At 43.1% G+C, this 26,225-nt stretch overlaps 1 protein-coding gene across 1 annotated transcript in view; it reads right to left on the reverse strand.

Moving 5' to 3' along the window:
• LOC141139905 (alkaline phosphatase-like) overlaps window positions 1-26,225 on the reverse strand; it is a 117,233-nt gene that overhangs the window by 39,279 nt on the left and 51,729 nt on the right. Inside the window, exons 7-9 of the mRNA XM_073626478.1 lie at window positions 8,834-8,903; window positions 7,610-7,744; window positions 4,067-4,258 (exon numbers count right to left, since the gene is read on the reverse strand). Of these exons, the coding sequence (XP_073482579.1) occupies window positions 4,067-4,258; window positions 7,610-7,744; window positions 8,834-8,903 (397 nt within the window). The remainder of the gene's footprint in view (window positions 1-4,066; window positions 4,259-7,609; window positions 7,745-8,833; window positions 8,904-26,225) is intronic.

Raw genomic sequence — 26,225 nt, forward strand, 5'->3', positions numbered from 1 at the left:
CAGCGCAGGGCTTAAGTGGCAGCTGCTTTGGGCCCCACAGCAATGACAGGGCCCAGGGCAACTGCCCCTTTTGCCCTGCGTTAAAGACGGCCATGCCCCCCTCCCTTTCCTACCCTCCCTATCTCAGTCGTGTGAGCTGTCAAACCAATTTTCTGTAATTCCCACAAAATTGAAATCCTCCTCGTAGATTAGCAGCTCCAGTTTCCCCATTTTATTAGCTAGAGTTCTAGCATTAGTGTACAAGCCTCGTAATTTTGTCCAATCACATACTATTTCCTTATTAGTTATTATGAGGCTGCAATTTGGATTTACCAACTTACTTACCTTGGATTTTGATATTCTAGTCACCCTATCACTAATGCCCCCAATATTACCCGCTGAACCTTGCTCAATGTTGGCTAGCTCTACATCTGGACCAACCCCCCCCCCCCCCCCCCCAACACCTAGTTTAAAAGCTTTTTAACTTGTCAGTCATCTTCTCTCCCAGCAGAAGTGCACCCTCCCCCTTTAGGTGCAGTCCGTCCCTGCTAAAGAGCCGGTAACTGACTGAGAAGTCAGCCCAGTTCTCCAGGAACCCAAACCCCTCCTTTCTGCACCAGCTCCTCAGTCACTTGTTAATTTCCCTAATTTCCTGCTGCTTCTCTAGCATGGCTCAAGGTACCGGTAGTATTTCTTAGAATACTACCTTGGAGGTCCTTCTCTTCAATTTAGCTCCTAAGTCCCTGAAATCATTTTTTAGGACTTACCATCTTCCTCTAACTTCTTCAATCGCAAATCCACAATGTGCTGAACTCGAACACCCAGTAAACAACATACTGTTCGGTGATTTTGATCTTTGTGACAGATTGCCCTCTCTGTCCGTCTAATAATTGAATCCCCTACCACTAGGGGCGTCGCTCTGCTCCAGCAATGCTGGTCCTTGACTGGTCTCCCCAACATCATGCAACAGGGCGTACTTATTGGGATGTTTCAGCCCAGGACCGGCCTCCGTGATGCTTCAGCTATCCCTAACCTGTGAACTTCACAGTGCTGGCTGCTTCAGCTATCCCCACCGACTGCTACATCACCACAGCTGTGCAGGGACACAGTAGTGATGCAGTGCCCAGCGGGTGGTAGCACAACTCTGAGGCGTTGCTGGAAGCATTTTAGTTCAGGCTCAGTGGATTGTAATTGTAGCGCACTATCCCCGTAGGAGCTGCTAATTAGTTTGTTCTTTTCTGTAGCGTGACCCCATTACCCCTTCCCTGCATGAATCATACAGAAAACACTCCAGAACAGTAGAACATTAACTTTATTCCTTTCTCTTGATGCATGGCAGAAAAGAATGTGCAATATGTACACTCTGTATCTTCAAGAAGTATGAGTTGCCTCTACATCTTTGGTTCCTGCAATGGTAGTTATAACCTTTTCCCTTAGCGAACTGAACAGTGCCTCTCTGAAAAACACTTGGTAATGGATGCTAGAAGTACCAGGCCTCACCTGCCTATGTTGATTCCTGCGATCCCACCATGCCAGTTCAGGAAAAGTCCGGGCATACCCCGATCTACCGCATCCTTTTGACAGCCACTTCCCGTTATGCTTTGCATCTTTCCTCCCTCCTGTTTACTGCTACTTCCCAACTGTACAGCACTTCCAAATTATGTCCAAAGAACGTTACTCTGAATAAAGTTCTTAGGCTGACTGATTGGATTTCTCCTGGGTATTAATTCTTTAAGGCCAAACTCCCTGCACAGACTTCTTTATTGACCCGCACTCCAACACTCTTTTGAGGCATTGATTCTCTAAGGCCGAAGATCTGCACCTCCTCCTTCAAGACCCGCACTTTAACACCCTCCAGTCTTTGAAAATACTGTTTCCCTGGGTTTCCACTCACTTGTACTCCTTATCAACAGTCCATGATTGCCACAGAATGTTGAACACCCAGTCTTCCTCCTGTTAGTCATAGCAGTTTCCTCCTGTTAGACATAGCAGTTTCCTCCTGATGTCTCCTCCATTTCTCCTCCCCGCATGGCAGGTTCCCCTCCCCAGAGGGGAGAGCTCCTGAGCTGCACCAGCCCCTACATGCTGTCTTCTTCCCTTACAATTCCCATCCTTCCCTTGAGCATGTGACCCACAGTTTATATAGGCCTGAAAGCCCCTGCCCATTCAAATTAACGATTGGTTCAGGGTGACCTACACAAACTAACTGCATCCTGTGTGCAACCCATGCTCCCTCCAGAACCTCTCACTGGAAGAACAGGGCATCAATCAAACAGAATACAGGTGGTCACACCCTCCTACTATTCTGTAATTTCTCCCAACCAATTTAACCCAACCAGGTTTAAACCAACAGGATAAAAGACTGGCAATTTTACCTGACACTAATCCTATCTGCCTACTTTAGCACACACCTAAGTAGGTGGGCGCTACATAAAGTATAAAGTTGGATTCAGACTGATGCATTATTACCCCGTAGTGTTCTTCATGGATATTAATAGAGACAACAATAATGTGCATTATTGTGGGTTCTTAATGTGCATTGTAATGCATTGTGCATTGAATGTCAATACACATCATGATGCATTTACATTTATAATAACACGTCATTGCACAGCTGATAACATCATTGTATTTGCATTTTAAAAGAAACTCAATTCGGTTTTAGAAAGCTTTTTTTTTAGGTAACACCATGTAATTTTTACACAACAGCTTTTCCACCTCTTCCCCCCTGCTCTCCCACTCTTGGACACTTTTTGTGGGGGGGGGGGGGTACCTAGTTTTGATAGGTACCTACTCCCGATTTCGCTCAGATCTCCCAGCTTGGCCCTCTGTCTCTTTGACTGCAAACTTCTGGGACATATCACCCGGACTTTTCCTGAACTGTCTAAACACACAGATCCACGTCCTGTCAGATGGGAGGAGACCGATGGTATGTTCCTTGTACAGAGGAACACCGATCGGTCTCCTCCCCTTGTGAATCCCCTCCCCCCACAGTTAGAATCACTCCCTAGCAACACATTAACCCCTACAGCGCCCCCTCCTGGTTAACCCCTTCATTGCCAGTCACATTTATACAGTAATCAATACATTTTTATAGCACGGATCGCTGTATAAATGTGAATGGTACCAAAAATGTGTCAAAATTGTCCGATGTGTCCGCCGCAATATCGCAGTCACTTTACTAGCCATTACTAGTAAAAAAAAAAGAAATAAATAAAAATGCTATAAATCTATCCCCTTATTTTGTAGACGCTATAACTTTTGCGCAAACCAATAAATATACGCTTATTGCGATATTTTTTACCAAAAATATGTAGAAGAATATGTATCGGCCTAAACTGAGAAAAAAAATTTGTTTAAAAAAAAAAAAACAATTTGGATACTTATTATAGCAAAAAGTAAAAAATATTGTGTTTTTTTCAAACTTGTCTTGTTTATAGCACAAGAAATAAAAAACGCAGGGGTGATCAAATACCACCAAAAGAAAGCTCTATTAGTGGGGAAAAAATGATAAAAATTTCATTTGGGTACAGTGTAGAATGACCGCGCAATTGTTATTCAAAGTGCAATAGTGCTGAAAGCTGAAAATTGGCCTGGGCAGGAAGGGGGTGAAAATTCCCTGTATGGAAGTGGTTAAGATCATTTATTTACTGCCACAATGATGAGAAAATTCAAAAGGGGCAGGATGGATAATTGTTCTTGAACTAACAACTTTCTAACTGTGGATTGGTGTTGGTTTGGGAAAGTCCGTTCACTTCAAAATCAAACGTAAAATATCCTATTCCTCACATTCATGCCTTATCCATAACATCAGGTTTTAGCAGCTCCTCTATTTGAGCAACTATTTTCAAGGATAAAGCACACAAAGGGCAAAGAGAGAACAAGAACAAGAGCATCTGATAAGCACCTTGAGAATTCATTGAGAATTGCTACTACTGTACATCCATAGAAAAAGATATTAATGCATAGGTTTAGCAAAAACAGTGTCAAATATCGCACTCGTTTTATGTTGCCCTTTTTTACTTTTATAATTAAAAATATTACAAATAAATCTTCTCTAAAATACTTAAAATGTTAAAATTCATACCCAAAATACTGTTGCCACGATCTGTGTATCCGCCAAAGGTAAAAACGTGGGAGTGGTCAGCAGTTACAACAGTTAGTGTGTCAGTTTCAGATGTTATCTGTCCGGCCCTGCGGATGGCTTTGTCAAATTCAACAGCCTCAGTCAATGAATTCTTGGCATTCGTATCATGGTGACCATGGTCAATTCTGCCACGTAAACCATTAAATAATGTTAGCTTTTTGTTAAATTCTTTTAATAGAATAACTCATAAATTCTGTGTTTTAATTGAATCTCAAACTTTGTTACAATCACTTCACATTAACAATGAAAGTGTCACAATTGGAGGAAAGAAAGATAACTGGCTTTTCAGTACTTTACTTAAATGCTATCAGTTATTATTGCTCTTTTCCAGGTCTGCAAATCACAACCATTTTCAGGAAGAAGTTTCAGAAAATAAATGTTTATTTAGTAATATTTAATTTGATGCAATATCATAGTTACCAACTGTCCCGGATTTCCCAGGACACTCCCGGGATTTAGACTCTATTCCCGATTTTATTGTTTCCCGGAAAATGTCCCGAGAAATCCGGTTCTTCACAGATTTTCGGCGCCGCCGCCTGCCGGCGGAGACATTGTCCAGGAAGACGGCTGGGGGGCTAGTTGGAGCTCCTGCGTCGCCGCCCACCCTCCGTGCCGCCTACCCCCCGCCCCACTGCCGGTCTGATTTTATGATTTTATTGTTTCCCGGAAAATGTCCCGAGAAATCCGGTTCTTCACGGATTTTTGGCGCCGCCGCTAGAGGTCCGCAGCCGGCGGAGACATTGTCTCCGCCGGCCACCATTTTTAAGAAGACCAGGAAGACGGCTAGGGGGCTAGATGGAACCCACCCTCCGCCCCGCCTCGCCTACCCCCGCCCCGCTGCCGGTCTGTTATGGAAAGGGGCGGGGGTTCTATTGTAACCATGCGACTGGCGGAGGGAGACAGTATTTTGTATACCCCCTCCTACTAGGACACCTGATGTGTGGGGGGGCTCCGCTGAGGACTCCTGATGTGAGGGGGCTCCGCTGGGGACTCCTGATGTGAAGGGCGGCTCCGCTGGGGACTCCTGATGTGAGGAGGGGCTCCGCTGGGGACTTCTGATGTGAGGAGGGGCTCCGCTGGGGACTCCTGATGTGAGGGGGGCTCCGCTGGGGACTCCTGATGTGAGGGGGGCTCCGCTGGGGACTCCTGATATGAGGGGGGCTTCGCTGGGGACACCTGATGTGAGGGGGGGCTCTGCTGGGGACACTTGATGTAAAGTGGGGCTCCGCTGGGGACTCCTGATGTGAGGGGGGGCACCGCTGGAGACAGCTGATGTAAGGGGGGCTCCGCTGGGGAAACCTGATGTAAGGGGGGCTCCGCTGGGGACATCTGATGTAAAGGGGGCACAGCTGGAGACATCTGATGTAAGGGGGGCTCCACTGGGGACACCTGATATAAGGGGGGTTCCGCTCGGAACACCTGATGTAAGGGGGGCTCCGCTCGGGACACCTGATGTAAAGGGGGGCTCTGCTGGGGACACCTGATGTAAGGGGGCTCCACTGGGGACATCTGATGTAAGGGGGGCTCCGCTGGGGACATCTGATGTAAGGGGGGGCTCCGCTGGGGACATCTGATGTAAGGGGGGGCTCCGCTGGGGACATCTGATGTAAGGGGGGCTCCGCTGGGGGCACCTGATGCAAGGACGGACTCTGCTGGGACACCTGATGCAAGGACGGATGGCTGGTGGCAGGCGATGTGGCAGGTGACACGCTACTATGAAGCTGAAAAGCCAATCACAGGCACTGTGATTATTCCCGATCTCTGCATCTGCGGACTGCAGATGCAGAGATCGGGGAAATGTCGCAGTGCTTGTGATTGACGGTGGCGCTGCGCACTGTCAGCTTCCTTGCGGGCTCGGGCGCATAGACCTGTGAACACGTCCAGCCACACGCCCCAGGTCATACTAAGAATGTGCGTGGCGCTCGGGATTTGTCAGACTAAAGAAGATAGATATATTAACAGCAAAAAAAAAAACATAACGAGAGAGAGAGAAAGAGAGAGAGAAAGAGAAAGAGAAAGAGAAAGAGAAAGAGAAAGAGAAAGAGAAAGAGAAGAGAGAGAGAGAGAGAGAGAGAGAGAGAGAGAGATGTATTTTTTTTTTAAACATAGCACGCCTGAGCTCATTGTTACCCTGAGCAGAAATGAGAAGCTATATATATTATATGTCTTCATATATTGTCATCAATGTTATGAAATTAATAGTATGCCAATTGCAATAAACTTTGCATAAAATATTTAATTTGCATTTAATTTTAATAGTTCAAAAAATGTTAGGCAAAATGGTCGGCCCTCACGCATGTTCACTTCATGAAATCTGGCCCTCTTTGAAAAAAGTTTGAACACCCCTTCTTTAGACCCTTGACATTTCCCCAAAGCCCCCCAATGGGGCTCCTAAAAAAAATTGAAAAAATAATAACAATGTAAAAAATTAATTTAAAAATACCTTTTGGGTGAAGTTCTGCTTTAACGACACAAAATAGTTATCACCCAATCTGGCCAATAAAAAATTGTTCAGGAAATTAGTTTATGGATCTATGGATATAGAAATTACTTTAGATATTCCCTAGCCAAATAATTTTAAGTGTGAATCAATCAAATAATGTTCTTTGTCTATGGATATAAAGGGGTATGAGGGGTTACTGCTAACTGCATTAATGCACACCCAGCTAGTTTATCATTATTTTTGTTAATGCAAGCTATTAAAGTGTTACTAAACCCACAACAGTAAAATCTGTCTGTATAGGTAGGATAGCATGCTTGTTATACTCACTGTGAAACTTAAGGGGTTAATCCTCTGCACTGTGTAAAAAGGCTATTTGATGCTAAATGCACAGATCCTCCCCTCCTGGGGAAAGCCAGCTAACGCGGGTAGAGTAGCCGACCTGCACATGCTCAGTTGTGTCTTTTATGCTGGAGAGAACATTTACTAGTTCTCAGAGCTAGCCAGGTCACATGATATTGGGATCACACATGTTGGCGTGTATACAGGCTGAAGTGGAAATCTCCACCTTCCTGAACTCTCAGCACTGGAGAAACTGTGCAGTTTATAATGTAATCGTGGTATACAGATCATCCAAAAAGGTATATAGTGGCAATATTTTAATGTAAAAAGAAGATTCATAAGCTGTGGGCACTGTGGGGGGCGGTTGAACTATTTTCATATTACTGTGTTTAGTAACACTTTAATGTTCATGGCTAGAAAATACCCTTTGCAGACCGATCTTGAGGTGATCAAGCTATCCTTTTAGTTGGACTTTTTTTTTGTTTCCCAGTGAAAACAAGGTTGTCTGATGGGCATAAAGACATACGCATTTGTTTGATGTAAGCATGCATTTCTTTGTCAGATGAGAAATATTTTGGCAATGAGATAATTGCAAACATATGTCAAAGCTTATTGATGATTCCAATTTTTCAACATCCCTTAAAATGGATTTGTATCTTATTTTCTGTCAAGTTTTTAAAAATTAAATTCTGTGTACTTATCTTCTACAAAAAGGAAAAACCCATTGGGATTCTTGCTCAGGATCTTGATGGCCTTCTCAGTCATCTCGGCCAGGGATGGGTCAGTGCTCTTATTCCGGGCCAGTTCATACTTCATGTCTTTTGGTTCAAAAAGACCTGGAATATTTACAAGTCAGATAATATACCATTTTTGTTTGTTACATGGAAAACATGAGCTGACTTAATTTAGCAAAGTATGATATTGGGCATTCTGAAGCTCTTTTTGTACAACTTGTCAGTGACAGGATTGGTGAGTCCACTCACCTTCTGATTCCTGAACCAATGAAATGTCTCTCCATCACTGCTCCCTTGCAAATGAGTGATTCTGCAGTGTTTCAGTCTGTAAGGTAGCAATGTCTATCAGGTAAAGGAGTCTGGTGCACCTCAGCTATTGTTTTGTTTGCAAGGTGTCACCAGATTAAAGCCTAGTACACACTGCTAGTTTTTTTCCAGTCAACCCAGCAGGCTGGATTAAAAAAAAACCCTGACAGCTCAGGTCAGAGCCACTGTACTAACAATCCAATGTTAGTACATCGCTCTCCCCTGCTGTTCTATTGTGTTCTGGCAAGGGGACCCCCCTACTAACCAGAACACTCCAATCAGTGCTCTCAGCCATTGGCTGAGAGTGCTGACCTGGAGCTGGTCGGCAGACCTTTTTCGGTCATGCCCCTTCGCCCGGCTTCTGCCGGACCGGCTGCAATACACATGAGCCGAATGTCGGTCGTTTCTATGGAAGCGGCTGATGCAACCCATCATTCGGCCCATGTGTACAGGGCTTAAGAACAGTCAACATGCCTTTAGGGGGATATTTGTTTTAGCAGTCTCTATAGGTAATCATTGGATTTTCATTCGAAAATGCAATGATTTGCCATCTTAGGCTTCCAAATTTGGTTTTTAAATGTATTTAGCAAATGTGCAGTCATTGTTCATGAAATGTAACATTAACCCTTTTTAAGCAAGTTATCTGTTAAAGTTAGCACATTTTGCTACTGAAGAGCATATTTTGGAGAAATTCAGGGAGCATGTTCTTTTACCCGGTAAATGTGCTTTATGACTAGAGGTTAACCAGTGAATGTGTTGGTAAATGTACTGGCAAATCCTGTTAAATATGCACTTTTGTTATGTGATAAGTACACATATCAAAGATATACCAGGTTTATGTTCTTTTAGATATTTATCAGTATACATGACAAAAAAATACTCTACCCATAAGGTAATCGGTGTTAGTTTCATGTATAGCATCAAACTGCGCCTTGTTCCATACATAATGTGCCCGCTGTAAAAAAAAGTAATAAAAACAATATTTTTTGTAAAAATTACATTTTCTGTTTAAATACATTTTTAATTAAGAACAAACAGTTTGTGTACTTCGTATAATTTGCAGTATACAACAAAATGATTGGTTGATGGTCTTACAGTACCACATCATTCTCATTTCAGTTCCAGTATACAATCAGATCTGCAGTCTGTTGAAAGAGACACTTTTATACGATCTTTCTAACTAGAGTTCAATAATTAAAATGTATCCATACATTATACACCTAACATCAGAAGACAAAAAGCAACAATAGATCAGCATCTAATGCTGCTGCTGTTTTTTTATACGTTTATTGAAGCTCTCAAGTTTTAAATACTGTTGCAGGGGTGTATGCAATTGAGCAGGGGTGGGCAATTAATTTTTCCAGGGGGCCATATGAGAAATTGGGACTATTGTGGAGGTCCGAACTTACTGCAATTCTTCTGAATATTAATTTTGGATGTGGGAAGGTCTGTAAGTACAAAAAATATAGAAAACAAACACTTGGTTCTAGGAAAAATAGGAAGAACTGCTCATGAAATAGGTTTATTTCAGACCGGCAGTTGGGGAGTAGTAAAAACGAGTTGCTGAGCTGCGGTTTTTCTGTCCCCCGGCCGCCCACCCAAATAAAACAACAGCTATATGGGCCTATTCATTCTGGCTGTGATGCTTCGCTTTGCAGCATTTAACTAATGCTGCATACAGACGATCGGACATTCCAACAACAAAATCGTTGGCTCAAACTTGTCTTGCATACACACGGTCACACAAATGTTGTTGGAAATTCCAAATGTCAATAACGCGGTGATATACAAGACGTATGACGAGCCGAGAAAAATAAAGTTCAATAGCCAGTGCGGCTCTTCTGCTTGATTCCGAGCATTCGTGGAATTTTGTGCGTCGGAATTGTGTACACACGCTTGGAATTTACGACAATGGATTTTGTTTTGAAATTCCGACAGCAAATGTCCAATGGAGCCTACACGCGGTCGGAATTTCCGACAACAAGCTCACATCGAACATTTGTTGTCGGAAATTTCGACCGCGTGTACGCGGCATAAGAGTGCAGAGTTTGACAAGCTGCACCACTTGTCAAACTTGTCCACTGAGTTCAGTAGGGCCATGCTGCAACCATGTGCAATGCACAGGATTGTGGAGAGATGGTACGACATTATAGTGTTAATTCAGGCAGTAAGGAAGTGACATAATATCACCTTACTGCCTGTCAAATGCCCTCTGAAAAGCATTGTGACTGGAAGGAGAGAGCCTGAGATCGATTAAACTGGGATTTCTAAAGATCCTGACCTGGAGTGAAGAACAGGTGCATGGCTCCTGGGGATTGCAGCATGTAGATGCTAACACATGAAGAATTTGGCTAGGTAGCAGAGTGGCAAGAGTTTATTGGGATGTCTCCTAGGCAACAATCTCCCACCGGACTGAGCCTCCCCGCTGTACCGATCAGCTCAAACCTGGGCATATTGTGACCCCCAGAGATGCATCTGGCCCTCGATACCTCCACTGTCAACATGCTCCTCTGAGCCTTATCTGAGATTTAGAGAGACACACTGACAGATGTCGCTGTAGAGAGCTCCAAGAACTGCAAGGAGAGAGCCTGAGGAGCTGATCGATACAGCAGGGAGGATCCCTTTTTTTTCGTGAACTCAGTACCAAGACATGTTTGTGTTAATGTCTGGTAGAGAACCACCATGCTTTTGCCAAAGTCTGTTTCGCTGTAGTGAAGAGAAAAGTCAAAAGGAGATGCTTGATTTTTGGTGCAGTCCTCTGGCTTTAGGTTCAACAATACTTCTTTTGGTGATTTATGAATTCCCTTAATTACCAAGGTACAGTGTATACCAATTGGTAGATGTTAGATCAGAACCATTTAATTTCTGGATACTCCCACCAAATGTACAAGAGAGTATACTTTCATAAATAAACAGAAATCTACTGATGTGTTTTTCTCAATAGGAAAAGACTGAGATGTTCAGCAAAGAAAAGCAAAGAGTTACTACTTTCCAGTATCGCATGCCTATTGAAATAAAGGAGAAAACCATATCGTAGCATGCTGTTTCTAAACAAGACAAAGGTGCAAGAATTCCCCCACTGTTATAATCTGTGTGTGATGTTACCTAAATTAAGCTGTAAGCATTAACCTCCTTAGTGAAAGACGTCCCAATAGTGTTGTTACCCAAAACCGATAAAAATACTAAAGGCTTGTTTCACAGCTTAATATGGATAGTAATATATATTTTCATATATTGCCACAGTTCTAGAAAAAGGCCTACCCAAAGTAAACTTTTCTTGACAGAACCAAATCACATAAGCATCATGTCTCGGAAAAGTACATTTTTTAGCAAAGACTTCAGAATATATCTACCAAGCATAGATGGATTTGAAAGATGGTTTTGTGGTGTCTTTCGCCATACACAAGTATTTTGACTCTGTAGAATGAGGTTATCTTTGAGTAACTTTCTTAAAACTAATCCAACTTTTGTATCTTTAGCAAGACTTGAATAGAGACAGTTCTGCTATTTTCCCACTGTGAATGGGGTAAAAGAAAGGGCTGTCCCTGTTATTTGTAATTGCCGGGGGATAAAAAGGGGCCAACGAGAGAAAAAGTGCCTTTGAGCAGATGATGCACTTGTTTATTTGGCAGGATCAGAAAGGTATTTGCTTGGCTTGCGGTCTAGGGTGGAACAATTTGGTAAACACTCTGGTCTCAATGTCCATTTTCCTTGCTCTCTATTGACACCAGGTTTTTTTTTATGATAGAAGACAGAGAAACTCTTTCCCTTCCCTCTAGATTTTTTTTTTCCTAAATTCCTTTGCGCAGCTGCAAATACGCAAAGAAGTTTACAATCCTGGCATCTTACAAGTGACATGTGCCGAGACAAAGTTACTCCTATGCACATGCATGTGAGTTACATCATCTGTTGTAGGTCAAGAAAAAGACTCTAATGCCCTGTACACACGGTCGGATTTTCCGATGGAAAAAGTGCGATCGGATTGTGTTGTTGGAAATTCCGATCATGTGTGGGCTCCATCTGACTTTTTCCGTCGGAATTTCCGACACACAAAGTTTGAGAGCAGGCTATAAAATTTTCCGACAACAAAATCCGATCGGTTAAATTCCGATCGTGTGTACACAAATCCGACGTACAAAGTGCCACGCATGCTCAGAATAAATTAAAAGACGAAAGCTATTGGCTACTGCCCTGTTTATCCACTTCAGCCCTGGAAGGATTTACCCCCTTCCTGACCAGAGCACTTTTTACAATTTGGCACTGCGTCACTTTAACTGCTAATTGTGCGGTCATGCAATGCTGTACCCAAACGAAATTTGCGTCCTTTTCTTCCCACAAATAGAGCTTACTTTTGATGGTATTTGATCACCTATGCAGTTTTTCTTTTTTGCGCTATAAACGGAAAAAGACCGAAAGTTTTGAAAAAAAATGATGTTTTCTACTTTTTGTTATAAAAAAAATCCAATAAACTCAATTTTAGTCATACATTTAGGCCAAAATTTATTCGGCAACATGTCTTTGGTAAAAAAAAGTCAATAAGCGTATATTTATTGGTTTGCGCAAAAGTTATAGCGTCTACAAGCTAGGGTACATTTTCTGGAATTTACACAGCTTTTAGTTTATGACTGCCTATGTCATTTCTTGAGGTGCTAAAATGGCAGGGCAGTACAAAACCCCCCAAATGACCCCATTTTGGAAAGTAGACACCCCAAGGAAATTGCTGAGAGGCATGTTGAGCACATTGAATAATAATTTTTTTTGGCCCAAGTGATTGAATAATGAAAAAAAAAAAAAAAATTACAAAAAGTTGTCACTAAATGATATATTGCTCACACAGGCCATGGGCATATGTGGAATTGCACCCCAAAATACATTTAGCTGCTTCTCCTGAGTATGGGGATACCACATGTGTGGGACTTTTTGGGAGCCTAGCCGCGTACGGGGCCCCGAAAACCAATCACCGCCTTCAGGATTTCTAAGGGTGTAAATTTTTGATTTCACTCTTCACTGCCTATCACAGTTTCGGAGGCCATGGAATGCCCAGGTGGCACAAAACCCCCCCAAATGACCCCATTTCGGAAAGTAGACACCCCAAGCTATTTGCCGAGAGGCATGGTGAGTATTTTGCAGCTCTCATTTGTTTTTGAAAAGAAGAAAGACAAGAAAAAACTTTTTTTTTTTCTTTTTTCAATTTTCAAAACTTTGTGACAAAAAGTGAGGTCTGCAAAATACTCACTATACCTCTTAGAAAATAGCTTGAGGTGTCTACTTTCCAAAATAGGGTCATTTGGGGGGGGGGGGGGGGTTGTGCCACCTGGGCATTCCATGGCCTCCGAAACTGTGATAGGCAGTGAAGAGTGAAATCAAAAATTTACGCCCTTAGAAAGCCTTAAGGCGGTGCTTGGTTTTCGGTGTCCCGTACACGGCTAGGCTCCCAAAAAGTCTCACACATGTGGTATCCCTGTACTCAGGAGAAGCAACAGAATGTATTTTGGGGTGTAATTTCACATATTCCCATGGCATGTTTGAGCAATATATCATTTAGTGACAACTTTGTGCAAAAAAAAAACAAAAAAAATGTGTCTCTTTACCGCAACTTGTGTCACAATATAAAATATTCCATGGACTCGACATGCCTCTCAGCAAATAGCTTGGGGTGTCTACTTTCCAAAATGGGGTCATTTGGGGGGGGGGGTTAAACTGTCCTGGCATTTTATGCACAACATTTAGAAGCTTATGTCACACATCACCCACTCTTCTAACCACTTGAAGACAAAGCCCTTTCTGACACTTTTTGTTTACATGAAAAAAAAGGCCATAGAGATGTTTGGAGCCACTCTGGTCTCTGATCAGCTCTATGGTCAGCTGGCTGAATCACCGGCTGCATTCTCAGGTTCCCTGTTGAGACAGGAGAGCCAGAGAAAAACACGGAAGACGGTGGGGGGGGGGCATTCCCTCCCACTGCTTGTAAAAGCAGTCTAGAGGCTAATTAGCCGCTAGGATTGCTTTTACATGAAAGCCGACCGCTGGCTGAAAAGAATGATACCAAGATGATACCTAAACCTGCAGGCACCATTGTGGTATAACCACTCAAAGTCGTGAATGGCGTACCTGAAGACAAAAAAATGGTTAACAATAAAACACAGTAAACAGTAAAGTATAAAAAAAAATGAATACCTGAAAAGCAAACATGATAAAACATAATAACAATAAAACATTGCAGAATAGAATACAGTAAAAAAGAGCAGAACAATAGAGAGAGAATAGCGAGAGAGAGAACAATAAAATGACAACTATTTTTTTTTATTTTATATATTTTTTTTTTTACACTTTTTTTGTAACTAACTTTTATAACTGTAACCGGTTCCAAGTTCGGGTCTCTCAAAATGCGATGGCATCTTGGGAGACTCTGTGAAAGCGTGCCTAGTCTGTGCAATGCTGTACCCTACGCTAATACTCAACTAGTGAATGATAGCGTTCAAAACATTCACCAATGCAAAGACCAGGATTGTCAGGACAGGAGGGACAATAATAGTGGGTGTCACGCCTATATCCGCGCTTGCTGCAGACACAACATCTTTTTTGGGGGGGTTCGTTGGGTAGCGGTACTCGGGAGGACATAAAGAAAATGCCTCTCATGCAGCCGACTGCATTTGTTTGGGGATGTGAATGGGGGAAGTACGGGCGCTGCAGAAGCGGTGGGTTCCCAATTAGGATTGGCGAATGCAGCAGGAAGGGCACTATGGGCACAATGGGCCTGTTTGTCTTCTTCTTGATGACATTACTTGTGCTTGCCACCTCACCAGCTTGAACTGCACTTATGGGACTCGCCACGTCACCAAGTGTTACTGCAGTGCTGGTTTGACTACGACCGGGGTGTACTAGGCCGCTGGTGCTTGCCAGTTCACCAAAACGCTACCAAAAAAACTGTTAGCTATCGCAGGGATCAGGCCTGACTCTGCGAACGCTGCAGTTATGCGTTTAGTGTTTTGTAAGTGACAGTGATCAATCGATACTGCACTTGGGTGCGCTGGGCCGGGCGGAGGGGCAAAACGCAGGTGCTAGCAGGTATCTGGGCTGATCCCGCTAACACTGCGTTTTTTGGAACCCTAAACTGCTGGGGACGCTAGTATAGATCTGATCGGATCAGATATTGATCCATTCAAATACTATACCACTAAGGGAGGTGTACGGTGCGTACGTTAGTGGTACTGGCGCTAACCTGACGCTGCCTGGGGCTGGTGCTTGCCAGCTCACCAAAATGCTACCAAAAACACTGTTAGCGATCGCAGGGATCAGGCCTGAATCTGCGAACGCTGCAGTTATGCATTTAGTGTTTTGTAAGTGACAGTGATCGATCGATACTGCACTTGGGTGGGCTGGGCTGGGCCGGGCGGAGGGGCAAAACACAGGTGCTAGCAGGTATCTGGGCTGATCCCGCTAACACTGTGTTTTTGGGAACCCTAAACTGCTGGGGACGCTAGTATAGATCTGACCGGAGCAGATATTGATCCGTTCAAATACTATACCACTAAGGGAGGTGTACGGTGCGTGCGTGGGTGTTAGCGGTACTGGCGCTAACCTGACGCTGCCTGGGGCTGGTGCTTGCCAGTTCACCAAAACCCTACCAAAAAAACTGTTAGCGATCGCAGGGATCAGGCCTGACTCTGCGAACGCTGCAGTTATGCGTTTAGTGTTTTGTAAGTGACAGTGATCGATCGATACTGCACTTGGGTGGGCTGGGCTGGGCCGGGCGGAGGGGCAAAACGCAGGTGCTAGCAGGTATCTGGGCTGATCGCACTAACACTGCGTTTTTGGGAACCCTAAACTGCTGGGGACACTAGTATAGATCTGATCGGACCAGATATTGATCCGTTCAGATACTATACCACTAAGGGAGGCAAATGGTGCATGCGTGGGTGTTAGCGGTACTGGCGCTAACCTGACGCTGCCTGGGGCAACACATATCACCGCCGGGTACTGACACTATAAAAAATAAACAAACTAACCAGTGTCACCCGTAACGGTTATACGGTGATCAGTGGTGAAAGGGTTAACTAGGGGGCAATCAAGAGGTTAAAACATTTATTAGGTAGTAAATGGGGGTCCCTGTCGCTATAAAACGCTGACGGCGAACCTAAATATTTACCTCCCTAACTAGCGTCACCAGTGACACTAATACAGCGATCAGAAAAATGATTGCTTAGCGACACTGGCGACGGGGGGTGATCAAGGGGTTCAAACTTTATTAGGGGGGGTTAGGGGGTACCCTAGACCTAAAGGGGGCTAACTGCCCTAACACACTAACTGTCACAAACTGACACCAATGCAGTAATTAGGAAAAAAAAAAACTGCTTGGTGTCAGTGTGACGGGGGGGGGGGGAGGGGTGATTGGGGGGTGCTCGGGGGGGTAAAGGGGGGTGTAATGTGCGCCTGGCATGTTCTACTGTGATGTGTTGTGTTGGGGCACTCACATTGCAGTCTTCTCTCCTTGGCGTCGGAACGGAAAATACCGAGCCGAGGAGAGATGACATAATTTCCTCTGCCTCTGTGTACTATACAGAGGCAGGGGAATGATCTGATTGGCTGGGAGCGATCGCGAGGGGGGGCCACGAATGGATGGCCTCCCCCTCATCTCTGAACACTCCCAGTCAGAAGCCGACCGCCTCGGGCACCAGGGGGGGGTCCGTTCGGACCCTCCGCCCGCGGGAGGCAGATCACGTACAGGTACGTGATTCTATCTGCCTGTGCCATTCTGCCGCAGTATATCTGCGTGAGGCGGTCGGCAAGTGGTTATAGTCCCGACTTACGTGTTTTACGTCACCGCGTTCAGAACAACTTTGTGTGACCGTGTGTATGCAAGACAAGTTTGAGCCAACATCTGTCAGAAAAAATCCATGGATTTTGTTGTCGGAATGTCCGATCAATGTCCGATCGCGTGTACAGAGCATAAAGAAAAAAATATGGTGAAGATGGTAGTGGTGGTAGTGAAGGGGAGCATGAACGTTGCATTTCTGGAGGAGGGTGACATAATATCAGGTAAGTGTGGCCTAATGTATTCTTTGTAAATATGCAAATTACGGCAAGAGCCCCTGGGGCCTCCAAATAATAAAATTCCACTTTAGGGGTTTAGTTGGCTCATATCATTTAAAGGCATGGTAAAGATTCCCACCTGCACCTTGTGTTTTTCACCTGCATAAGAAATGCATTGATCATGTCGTTTCATGGTGTCATTTGTGGCCCTGTACAGAACTATAGAATATTACATTTTCACATTTCTGTGGAAACATGAGCAATTCACCATGGCTGTGCACAGGTAAATTACAGAGTTACAGTGTATGATCATCATTTCCAAACACTCTTTTCTCCCATGGGACTTTCTTTGATGGAATCCAGTTCTATATGAATTTTTTGTTTGCACTATTGCACTTTCCTCACATGTGATGTAATTTTGCATATGTGTCTTCAAACTTTATTCACAATTATTATTATTTATATATAATTGATTGTCTGCATATTAGTATATTTTGTTTACATTCGAATGAATGTCCTTTTATATATATATATTTTTTTATTTTTAGTGCTGCACTCTTTTTACATATATTGTCTGTGCCTGGTGTCTGAGTTATAGTGCACAGCTGCTTATTAAATTTTAGTTCCTAGCGCGTATATAACTTTTACATTTATTTAGTAAATTTGCCTTCAATTTCCCCTCAGTCGCCAACTCTAAAATATTTTGTAAAGGGACTACATGTTTAGACCCGGCCTTTTTACTGTTAATGTATTTGTAACATTTTTTGGGTTTGTCCTAGTCTATTTTGCAACCTGGCATTCATTTTGAATTTTTGCAGCCCTGATTTCCTTTCTACATATTGTGTTATATTCTTTGTAATTTTTAAATGATGACAGTGTACTTTCATTTTTATATTTTTTTAAAAGCTGCTTTTCTTATTATTTATAGCTTTTTTAACTTAGTTGTGAACCACATAGGTTTTATTTTTAGCATTTTAAACTTATTGCACATGTGAATATATTTTGCAGTCTGTTTGCATACAGTCGCTTTGAAGTATTCCCATTTCTTGGAGCCCAACCTTCAGCCTTGGAAAATTTGCTCTTTTAAATGTAAGTATTTTTATCTTTCTAGTATGCGCTTGTTGCTTACAGATAACATTAAATGAAAACATGTTATGGTCACTGCTTCCCGAACATTAGTAATAAGTTATGCATAGTTTGAGATTACCAGGTCCAGCATCGTTTCTAGTTGGGGCTTCCTTCAACTGTACCATAAAATTATCTTGTAAAAGGTTTAGAAATTTCTCCCCTTTAACTGTTCAAGCAGTGCCATTACTCCAGTCAATTTCAGGGTTTATTTAAAATCCCCCATTATCATCGCTGTCCCAGCCCTTGTAGTCCTTTCTATCTGTGCACCCTCATTAACACTGGGTGGTCTACAACAAAATCCAATAATAAACTTTAACTACTTGTGGACCGCCCACCGTCATTGAAAGTCGACTGTTTGAAGTGGAATACTGTTGTTATGGCAGCAGATAGCTGCCATAATAAAATTTCAATAAAAAATTAACAAAATCCAATGAAATGATCATAAATAGTGGTTGCCAGAATAACCCACATAAAAAGAGGAAATATATCGATCACCAAAAAATGACTAGCAATAATAATAAGTGATCACAAAACATTTATTATTATTGTTATTTATTTTTATTTTTTTTTTATCTTGTTTACATTTTTTTTCCATATTTTTATTTTTATTTTCATCTTCTTTTATTTTTATTTTTTATTTCTATACTCAATGCGATTAATTTCCTATTGCGTTTACCCTATCGGTCTATTTTTATTTGTTATCAATTAATTAATTTTTGAGTCTTGTTTAGTTTTATTTTTCCACTAGATGGCATTATTTGACTCTTGTCCTTTTAAGAATCTTTTAGGGTCGTTGTATTTGGACTGTGTCTTCTATCGATGCAATGTCCCAATTGGTTTCTTGTCGTATTGTTTTTTAAGATTTTTGAAAGATAAAATACATTTTAAATACATCTATATAGATCAGATCAAAATGAGGGACAGATGAGCTGGAAAGAGGGACAGAGGGACTTTGCTCCAAATCAGGAACAGTCCCTCCAAATCAGGGACAGTTGGGAGCTATGCTATTTGTATTGTTCTACCTGACACTTCCTTTAAAAAAACTACATACCCCACAATCTCTCAGTCCTTCATGATGTGTTTCATCACATTATCACTAGGAATGAGCCGAACAGGAGCAGTGATTTTAAAAATGCTTAAACAATAAAAATGAAATATTCCTTTAAATATCGTGCCTGGGGGGTCTCCTTAGTCTGCCTGTAAACTAGTGCATTTTTCCCATGTTCATAACGGTCCCACAGCAAAATGGTATTTCTAAAGGAAAAAATGTCATTTAAAATTGTTTGCGGCTGTAATGTATTGCCGGATTCCGGCAATATACATAAAAAAATCATTCAAAAAAACGCGCAAAAATGTAAAAAAAAATGGTGTGGGGATCCCCTCCAAAATCTACATCAGACCCTTATCTGAGCATGCAACCTGGCAGGTCCCAGGAAAAGGGGGGGACGAGAGAGCGCCCCCCCCCAACCGTACCAGGCAACATACCCTCAACATGGGGAGGGTGCTTTGGGGTCCCCCCAAAGCACCTTGTTCCCATGTTGATGGGGACAAGGGCCTCAACCCCACAGCCCTTGCCTGGTGGTTGTGGGGGTCTGCGGGCGGGGGGCTTTATGGAATTTGGAAGCCCCCTTTAACAAGAGGGCCCCCAGATTCCGGCCCCCCCATGTGAATAAGTATGGGGTACATTGTACTCCTACCCATTCACCAAAAAAAGTGCAAAAAGTAAAAATGACAAAAGACAGCAATCAAACATCATACAGCAATGCACTGCGATCTTTGCAGTGCATTATGGGGCATTCCGCGGCGCTCATATTTCCCACGAACACCCCATATGTTCGGTTCGTTTTAGAACAAGCAAACTCCCAATGTTCCGCGGGCTCATCCTTAATTAGCACTCCCACGTTTCTGATGCTACACAGAAAGGGTGGCGAGGAATGCACTGGACACTGTGTTACCTGGACAAGACATTGTCTATCCCTCTGCTGCCCAGGGATAAGCTAGCTGCAGTAATACATGAACATATGGTACATGGTAAGCATTAGTACTGGTGTTAAAGAAATAATGAAAAACCTTCTGACTGCACTTTTGTTTGTGAGTGCCGAAATTAGGGTTCTGACTTTTTGTAAAATTTCACAAACAGCTCATGAATGGGGGGACCAACTTCTCATGAGAAAGGCATTTGGATGGTCCCTCAGTGAATACTTAGATAACAAATCTAAAAGCAAAAATGACAGCTAAATGACATTGTGGAGAGCTGGAAGGAAATAAAGTGCTAGAAACAAAGTACCATGTCATTCACCAAAGAGATTTAATTTATGTGATTGATGTGGATTTCGCTGGAAGATGTGATTGATGTGAATTTACTTTGTGGGACATTAATAAAATATTTTTTGGTTTGTTTGTAAAATGTTTATTGTTTATGTTTTATTTCAGTTAAAAGACTTGTTTAAAGCAGAGTTCCGCCGAAAAAAATAAAATAAAAGTCAGCAGCTACAAATACTGCAACTGCTGACTTTTAATATTAGGACACTTACCTGTCCAGGGCACCTGGGATGTCCTCAATCAAAGCCGATCTGTCCCTCGGCTCCCAGGTGCAGGATCTGGCATCTTCAGTAAGGGAATCAGGAAGTGAAGCCTTGCGGCTTCACAGCCTGGTTCCCTACTGCGCATGCATGAGTCGTGCTGCACGTCCTCACTGATCCCTGCTGTCTTCTGGGACCTGTGTGTCTCCCAGAAGACAGCGGGGGGAACGGAGGAGGGGCCGGACATGGCGTAGATTGCCGGGATCTATCGCCAGAAGTGGGAGCAAATACCTGTATTAGACAGATATCTGCTCGCCCCTGAAATGTGCCAAATGTGACACCGGAGGGGGGTGGAAATCCACTTTAAGTCTTTCTACCCATGAACTTGTTTCCCTGGGAGGGGGTGGATATCTGGGTGCACCTAATATAAAAAAATCTTCCAGATTATAAGACCCCCCCCATATTACCTGACTTTCTTCTTGGGGAATCGGACAGTGGCTTTGCCAACCACCTCACACTGTTGAAAGGCATGTAGCCTGGTCTGGTGGGGGGTGCACATTCGCTGTCCTCCCTTTCCTGGCCACTTAGACTGCACGTCCGGATAAGGGTCTTAGTGGAATCTTAAGCAGGACCCCATTATTATACCCAAAATGCAACAAATAAGATTGGTGTACTATTATATGTAAGCCAAGCTAATTGTTAAAGTAAAAAAAAAAATTCCACAGCCGTATATGTGCTGCCAGTGAAAGCATTTGCTGAGCTTTTAGCGATCTTTTTTGAAGCTTTTAAGGCAACCTTTAGCTCCAGTTTGTAAATGTTGAATACAAATCCTAATGGGAGTACTGCTTGTCACTTTAAACAAGCTGCTAGCAGGCTTCAACACTACTTGAAGCCTGCTGAAGTCTGCTAGCTGCTTGTTTAAAGTGATAATCAGCACTCTCTTTAAGGCCTGTGTTTAATATTTTCAAACAAGAGCTGAAGGGAGCTTTAAAGGCTTAGAAAAAATTGTTTGCATCTTACCAAAGGCTTTGCAAAAGCATGCTGAAAGTTTCATAAAAGCTTGCTGTTCACACTGCTGGTATACAAGCTGAAGCACATGTAAAAAAGGTAATGGACTTCAGTGGGGTTCGGTGCTAAATTCAGTGTTCGCAGACACACTGGGTTCCTCAATTCTCCCGCAAACCAAACCTAGGCATTTTTGCTCATCCCTAACATGGGAGGACTTGGGTTGCCACAATTTTTAGTTATTTTATTTATTACAGGTACCATCAATTCATGCAGTGCTTTACATATATATTATACATTCACATCAACCCCTTCCCTCATGGAGCTTACAATCTAAGGTCCCTAACACACGGCCTCACCATGGTAGACCAAAGTTGAGTGCACGTGCTCAGCGTCATATCCAGAGGTTGACTTTGGGAAATAGACGAATGAGTGCTGCCAGCATTGCTGCAGAGGTTGAAGGGGTGGGGGGGGTCAGCCTGTCAGTGCTCAGACCATACGCTGCACACTACATCAAATTGGTCTGCATGGCTGTCATCCAAGAAGGAAGTCTCTTCTAAAGATGATACACAAGAAGGCCCGAAAACAGTTTGCTGAAGACCAGCAGACTAAGGACATGGATTACTGGAACCATGTCCTATGGTCTGATGAGACCAAGATAAACGTATTTGGTTCAAGTGGTGTCAAGCGTGTGTGACGGCAACCAGGCGAGGAGCACAAAGACAAGTGTGTCTTGCCTACAGTCAAGCATGGTGGTGCGAGTGTCATGGTTTCAGGCTGCATGAATGCTGCCAGCACTGAGGAGCTACAGTTCATTGAGGGAACCATGAATGCCAACATGTACTGTGACATACTGAAGCAGAGCATGATCCCCTCCCTTCGGAGACTGGGCCACACGGCAGTATTCAAACATGATAATGACCCCAATCACACCTCCAAGACGACCACTACCTTGCTAAAGAAGCTGAGGGTAAAGGTGATGGACTGGCCAAGCTTTTCTCCAGATCTAAACCCTATTGAGCATCTGTGGGGCATCCTTAACCTCCCTGATGGTATTCCCGAGTGTGGCTCGGGGTTAAATTTCAGTCCCATTAGCAGTAACCCCGAGCCACACTCGGGATTACATTGCAGGATCCTGGTGCGGCTTCACTTACCTTGTCCCCAGGATCCTGCGATGTCCCCCGCTGTGTCTGCGGGCTGTGTCTCCTCCGAAGCCTCTCCGTGCCAGGCTCCGTTCCCTGCGAGCGTCGCAATGCATGGGGGCGGAGCCTGGCGGCAAATTCAAAAAACTGTACAAACCATAACACATACAGTACTGTAATCTTACAGATTACAGTACTGTATGAAATTATTTCACATCCCTTTTGTCCCCAGTGCTTTGGCCCATGCCCTGCATGCAGTTTTATGTTACATATACTGTTCTTTCTGCCTGGAAACTGGAGATTGTCCATAGCAACCAAAAAGTGTCCCTTTACGTCAAAAGTAGTTTTAGACCAGCTAGAAAACAGCAATAGTAAATTAGAACATTTGCAGAATTGAGCGTGGGGAAATTTATTTTATTATTTTTTACAATTATTTATGTTTATTTATTATATTATAATTTATGTTTTTGTGTTTCAAACTTCATCATACCCGGGATATCTACTAGACTCTTGTTTGGACAGATTTAAGTGTGTTATTGTTAAGAATTACAGGCCTACAATATAAAACGCCAAATTTCCATGCAAAATAATTGTACCGCTTTCAGCACCTAAAATCCGAAATAATCATACCGCCGGGGAGGTTAAACGGACAGTGAAGGAGCGCAAAGTCTCTAACATCCACCAGGTCCGTGATGTCCTCATGGAGGAGTGGAAGAGGACTCCAGTGGCAACCTGTGAAGCTCTGGTGAACGCTATGCCCAAGAGGGTTAAGGCAGTGATGGAAAATAATGGTGGCCACACAAAATATTGACATTTGAGCCCAATTTGGACCTTTTCACTTAGGGGTGTACTCACTTTTGTTGCCAGCGGTTTAGACATTAATGGCTGTGTGCTGAGTTATTTTGAGGGGACAGCAAATTTACACTGTTATACAAGCTGTACACTCACTACTTTACATTGTAGCAAAGTGTCATTTCTTCAGTGTTGTCACATGAAAAGATATAATAAAATATTTACAAAAATGTGAGGGGTGTACTTTTGTGAGATACTGTATATATCCAGGTATATATGTGCCATTCCACCAGGACTCCTGCTGGGCCCTTTGCTAATAATACCGGTTTGTACATTGGACATGTGTGTACTATTATTAATCTTTTCTTATATAAAGCTTGCACTATTTCTGTACTAGTGTGCATCTATATGGTTAGTGTTATATGCAATAGTTCTTCTGCTCCCAATTACTTTACAGTGCATCCAGAAAATATTCACAGCGCTTCACTTTTTCTACATTTTGTTATGTTACAGCCTTGAATTAAATTTATTATTTTCCTGAAAATTCTACAAACAATATCCCATAGTGACAACGTGAATGACGTTTGTTTGAAATCTTTGCAAATTTATTAAAAATAAAAAACAAAAAAATTCACATGTACATAAGTATTCACTTTACTACATTACTCTACTCAGCCAGCGACTGTGGAACGAGCACCTGGGAGCTCTGCTATCTATGTGGTGTATGGGTAGTAGCACTGACATTTCTGTTTATACATAAGTATTCACAGCCTTTGCCACGACTATCAAAATTGAGCTCAGGTGCATGTTTCCACTGATCATCCTTGAGATGTTTCTGCAACTTGATTGGAGACCACCTGTGGTAAATTCAGTTGACTGGGTATGATTTGGAAAGGTACGCACCTGTCTATATATGGTCCCACAGTTAACAGTGCATGTCAGAGCACAAACCAAGCCATGAAGTCCAAGGAATTGTCTGTAGACCTCCAACACAGGATTGTATCAAGGCACGGATCTGAGGAAGGGTACATAAAAATCTCTGCAGCATTGAAGGTCCCAATGAGCACAGTGGTCTCCATCATCCGTAAATGGAAGAAGTTTGGAACCACTAGGACTCTTGCTAGACCGGGCCACCCAGCCAAATGATTGGGGGAGAAGAGCTTTAGTCAGGGAGGTGACCAAGAACCAGATGGCAGATGACAGAGCTCCAGCGTTTCTCTGTGGAGAACCTTCCAGAAGAACAACCATCCCTGCAGCACTCCACCAATCAGGCCTGTATGGTAGAGTGGCCAGACGGAAGCCACCCTTTAGTGAAAGGCACCTGAAGGACTCTCAGAGAATGAGAAACAAAATTCTCTGGTCTGATGAAACAAAGATTGAACTCTTTGGCCTGAAAGGCAAGTGTCATGTCTGGAGGAAACTAGGCACCGCTCATCACCTGGCCAATACCATCTGCGGCAGGAATTGGGAGACTAGTCAGGTTCGAGGAAAAGATGAATGCACCAATGTACAGAGGCATCCTTGATGAAAACCTACTCCAGAGCGCTCTGGACCCCAGGCTGGGGCGAAGGTTCATCTCCCAACAGGACAATGACCCTAAGCACACAGCCAAGACAACAAAGGCGTGGCTACGGGACAACTCTGTGAATGTCCTTGAGTGGCCCAGCCAGAGCCCAGACTTGAACCTGATTGAACATCTCTGGAGAGATCTGAAAATGGCTGTGCATTGACGCTCCCCATCCAACCGGATGGAGCTTGAGTGGTCCTGCAAAGAAGAATGGGAAAAACTACCCAAAAATAGGTGTGCCAAGTTTGCAGCATCATACTCAAAAAGACTTGAGGCTGTAGTTGGTGCCAAAGGTGCTTTATCAAAGCATTGAGCAAGGCTGTGAATACTTACGTACAGTGGGGATGGAAAGTATTCAGACCCCCTTAAATTTTTCACTCATTGTTATATTGCAGCCATTTGCTAAAATCATTTAAGTTCATTTTTTTTCCTCATTAATGTACACACAGCACCCCATATTGACAGAAAAACACAGAATTGTTGACATTTTTGCAGATTTATTAAAAAAGAAAAACTGAAATATCACATAGTCCTAAGTATTCAGACCCTTTGCTCTGACACTCATATATTTAACTCAGGTGCTGTCCATTTCTTCTGATCATCCTTGAGATGGTTCTACACCTTCATTTGAGTCCAGCTTTGTTTGATTATACTGAATGGACCTGATTAGGAAAGCCACATACCTGTCTATATAAGACCTTACAGCTCACAGTGCATGTCAGAGCAAATGAGAATCATGAGGTCAAAGGAACTGCCTGAAGAGCTCAGAGACAGAATTGTGGCAAGGCACAGATCTGGCCAAGGTTACAAAAAAAATTCTGCTGCACTTAAGGTTCCTAAGAGCATTTAATCCTTAAATGGAAGATGATTGGGATGACCAGAACCCTTCCTAGAGCTGGCTATCCAGCCAAACTGAGCTATCGGGGGAGAAGAGCCTTAGTGAGAGAGGTAGAGCTCCAGAGATGCAGTTGGGAGATGGGAGAAAGTTGTAGAAAGTCAACCATCACTGCAGCCCTCCACCAGTCTGGTCTTTATGGCAGAGTGGCCTGACGGAAGCCTCTCCTCAGTGCAAGACACATGAAAGTCCG

The sequence above is a fragment of the Aquarana catesbeiana genome, linkage group LG04 (genome assembly GCF_042186555.1).
Source record: "Aquarana catesbeiana isolate 2022-GZ linkage group LG04, ASM4218655v1, whole genome shotgun sequence".
NCBI classification, from domain to species: Eukaryota; Metazoa; Chordata; class Amphibia; order Anura; family Ranidae; genus Aquarana; species Aquarana catesbeiana.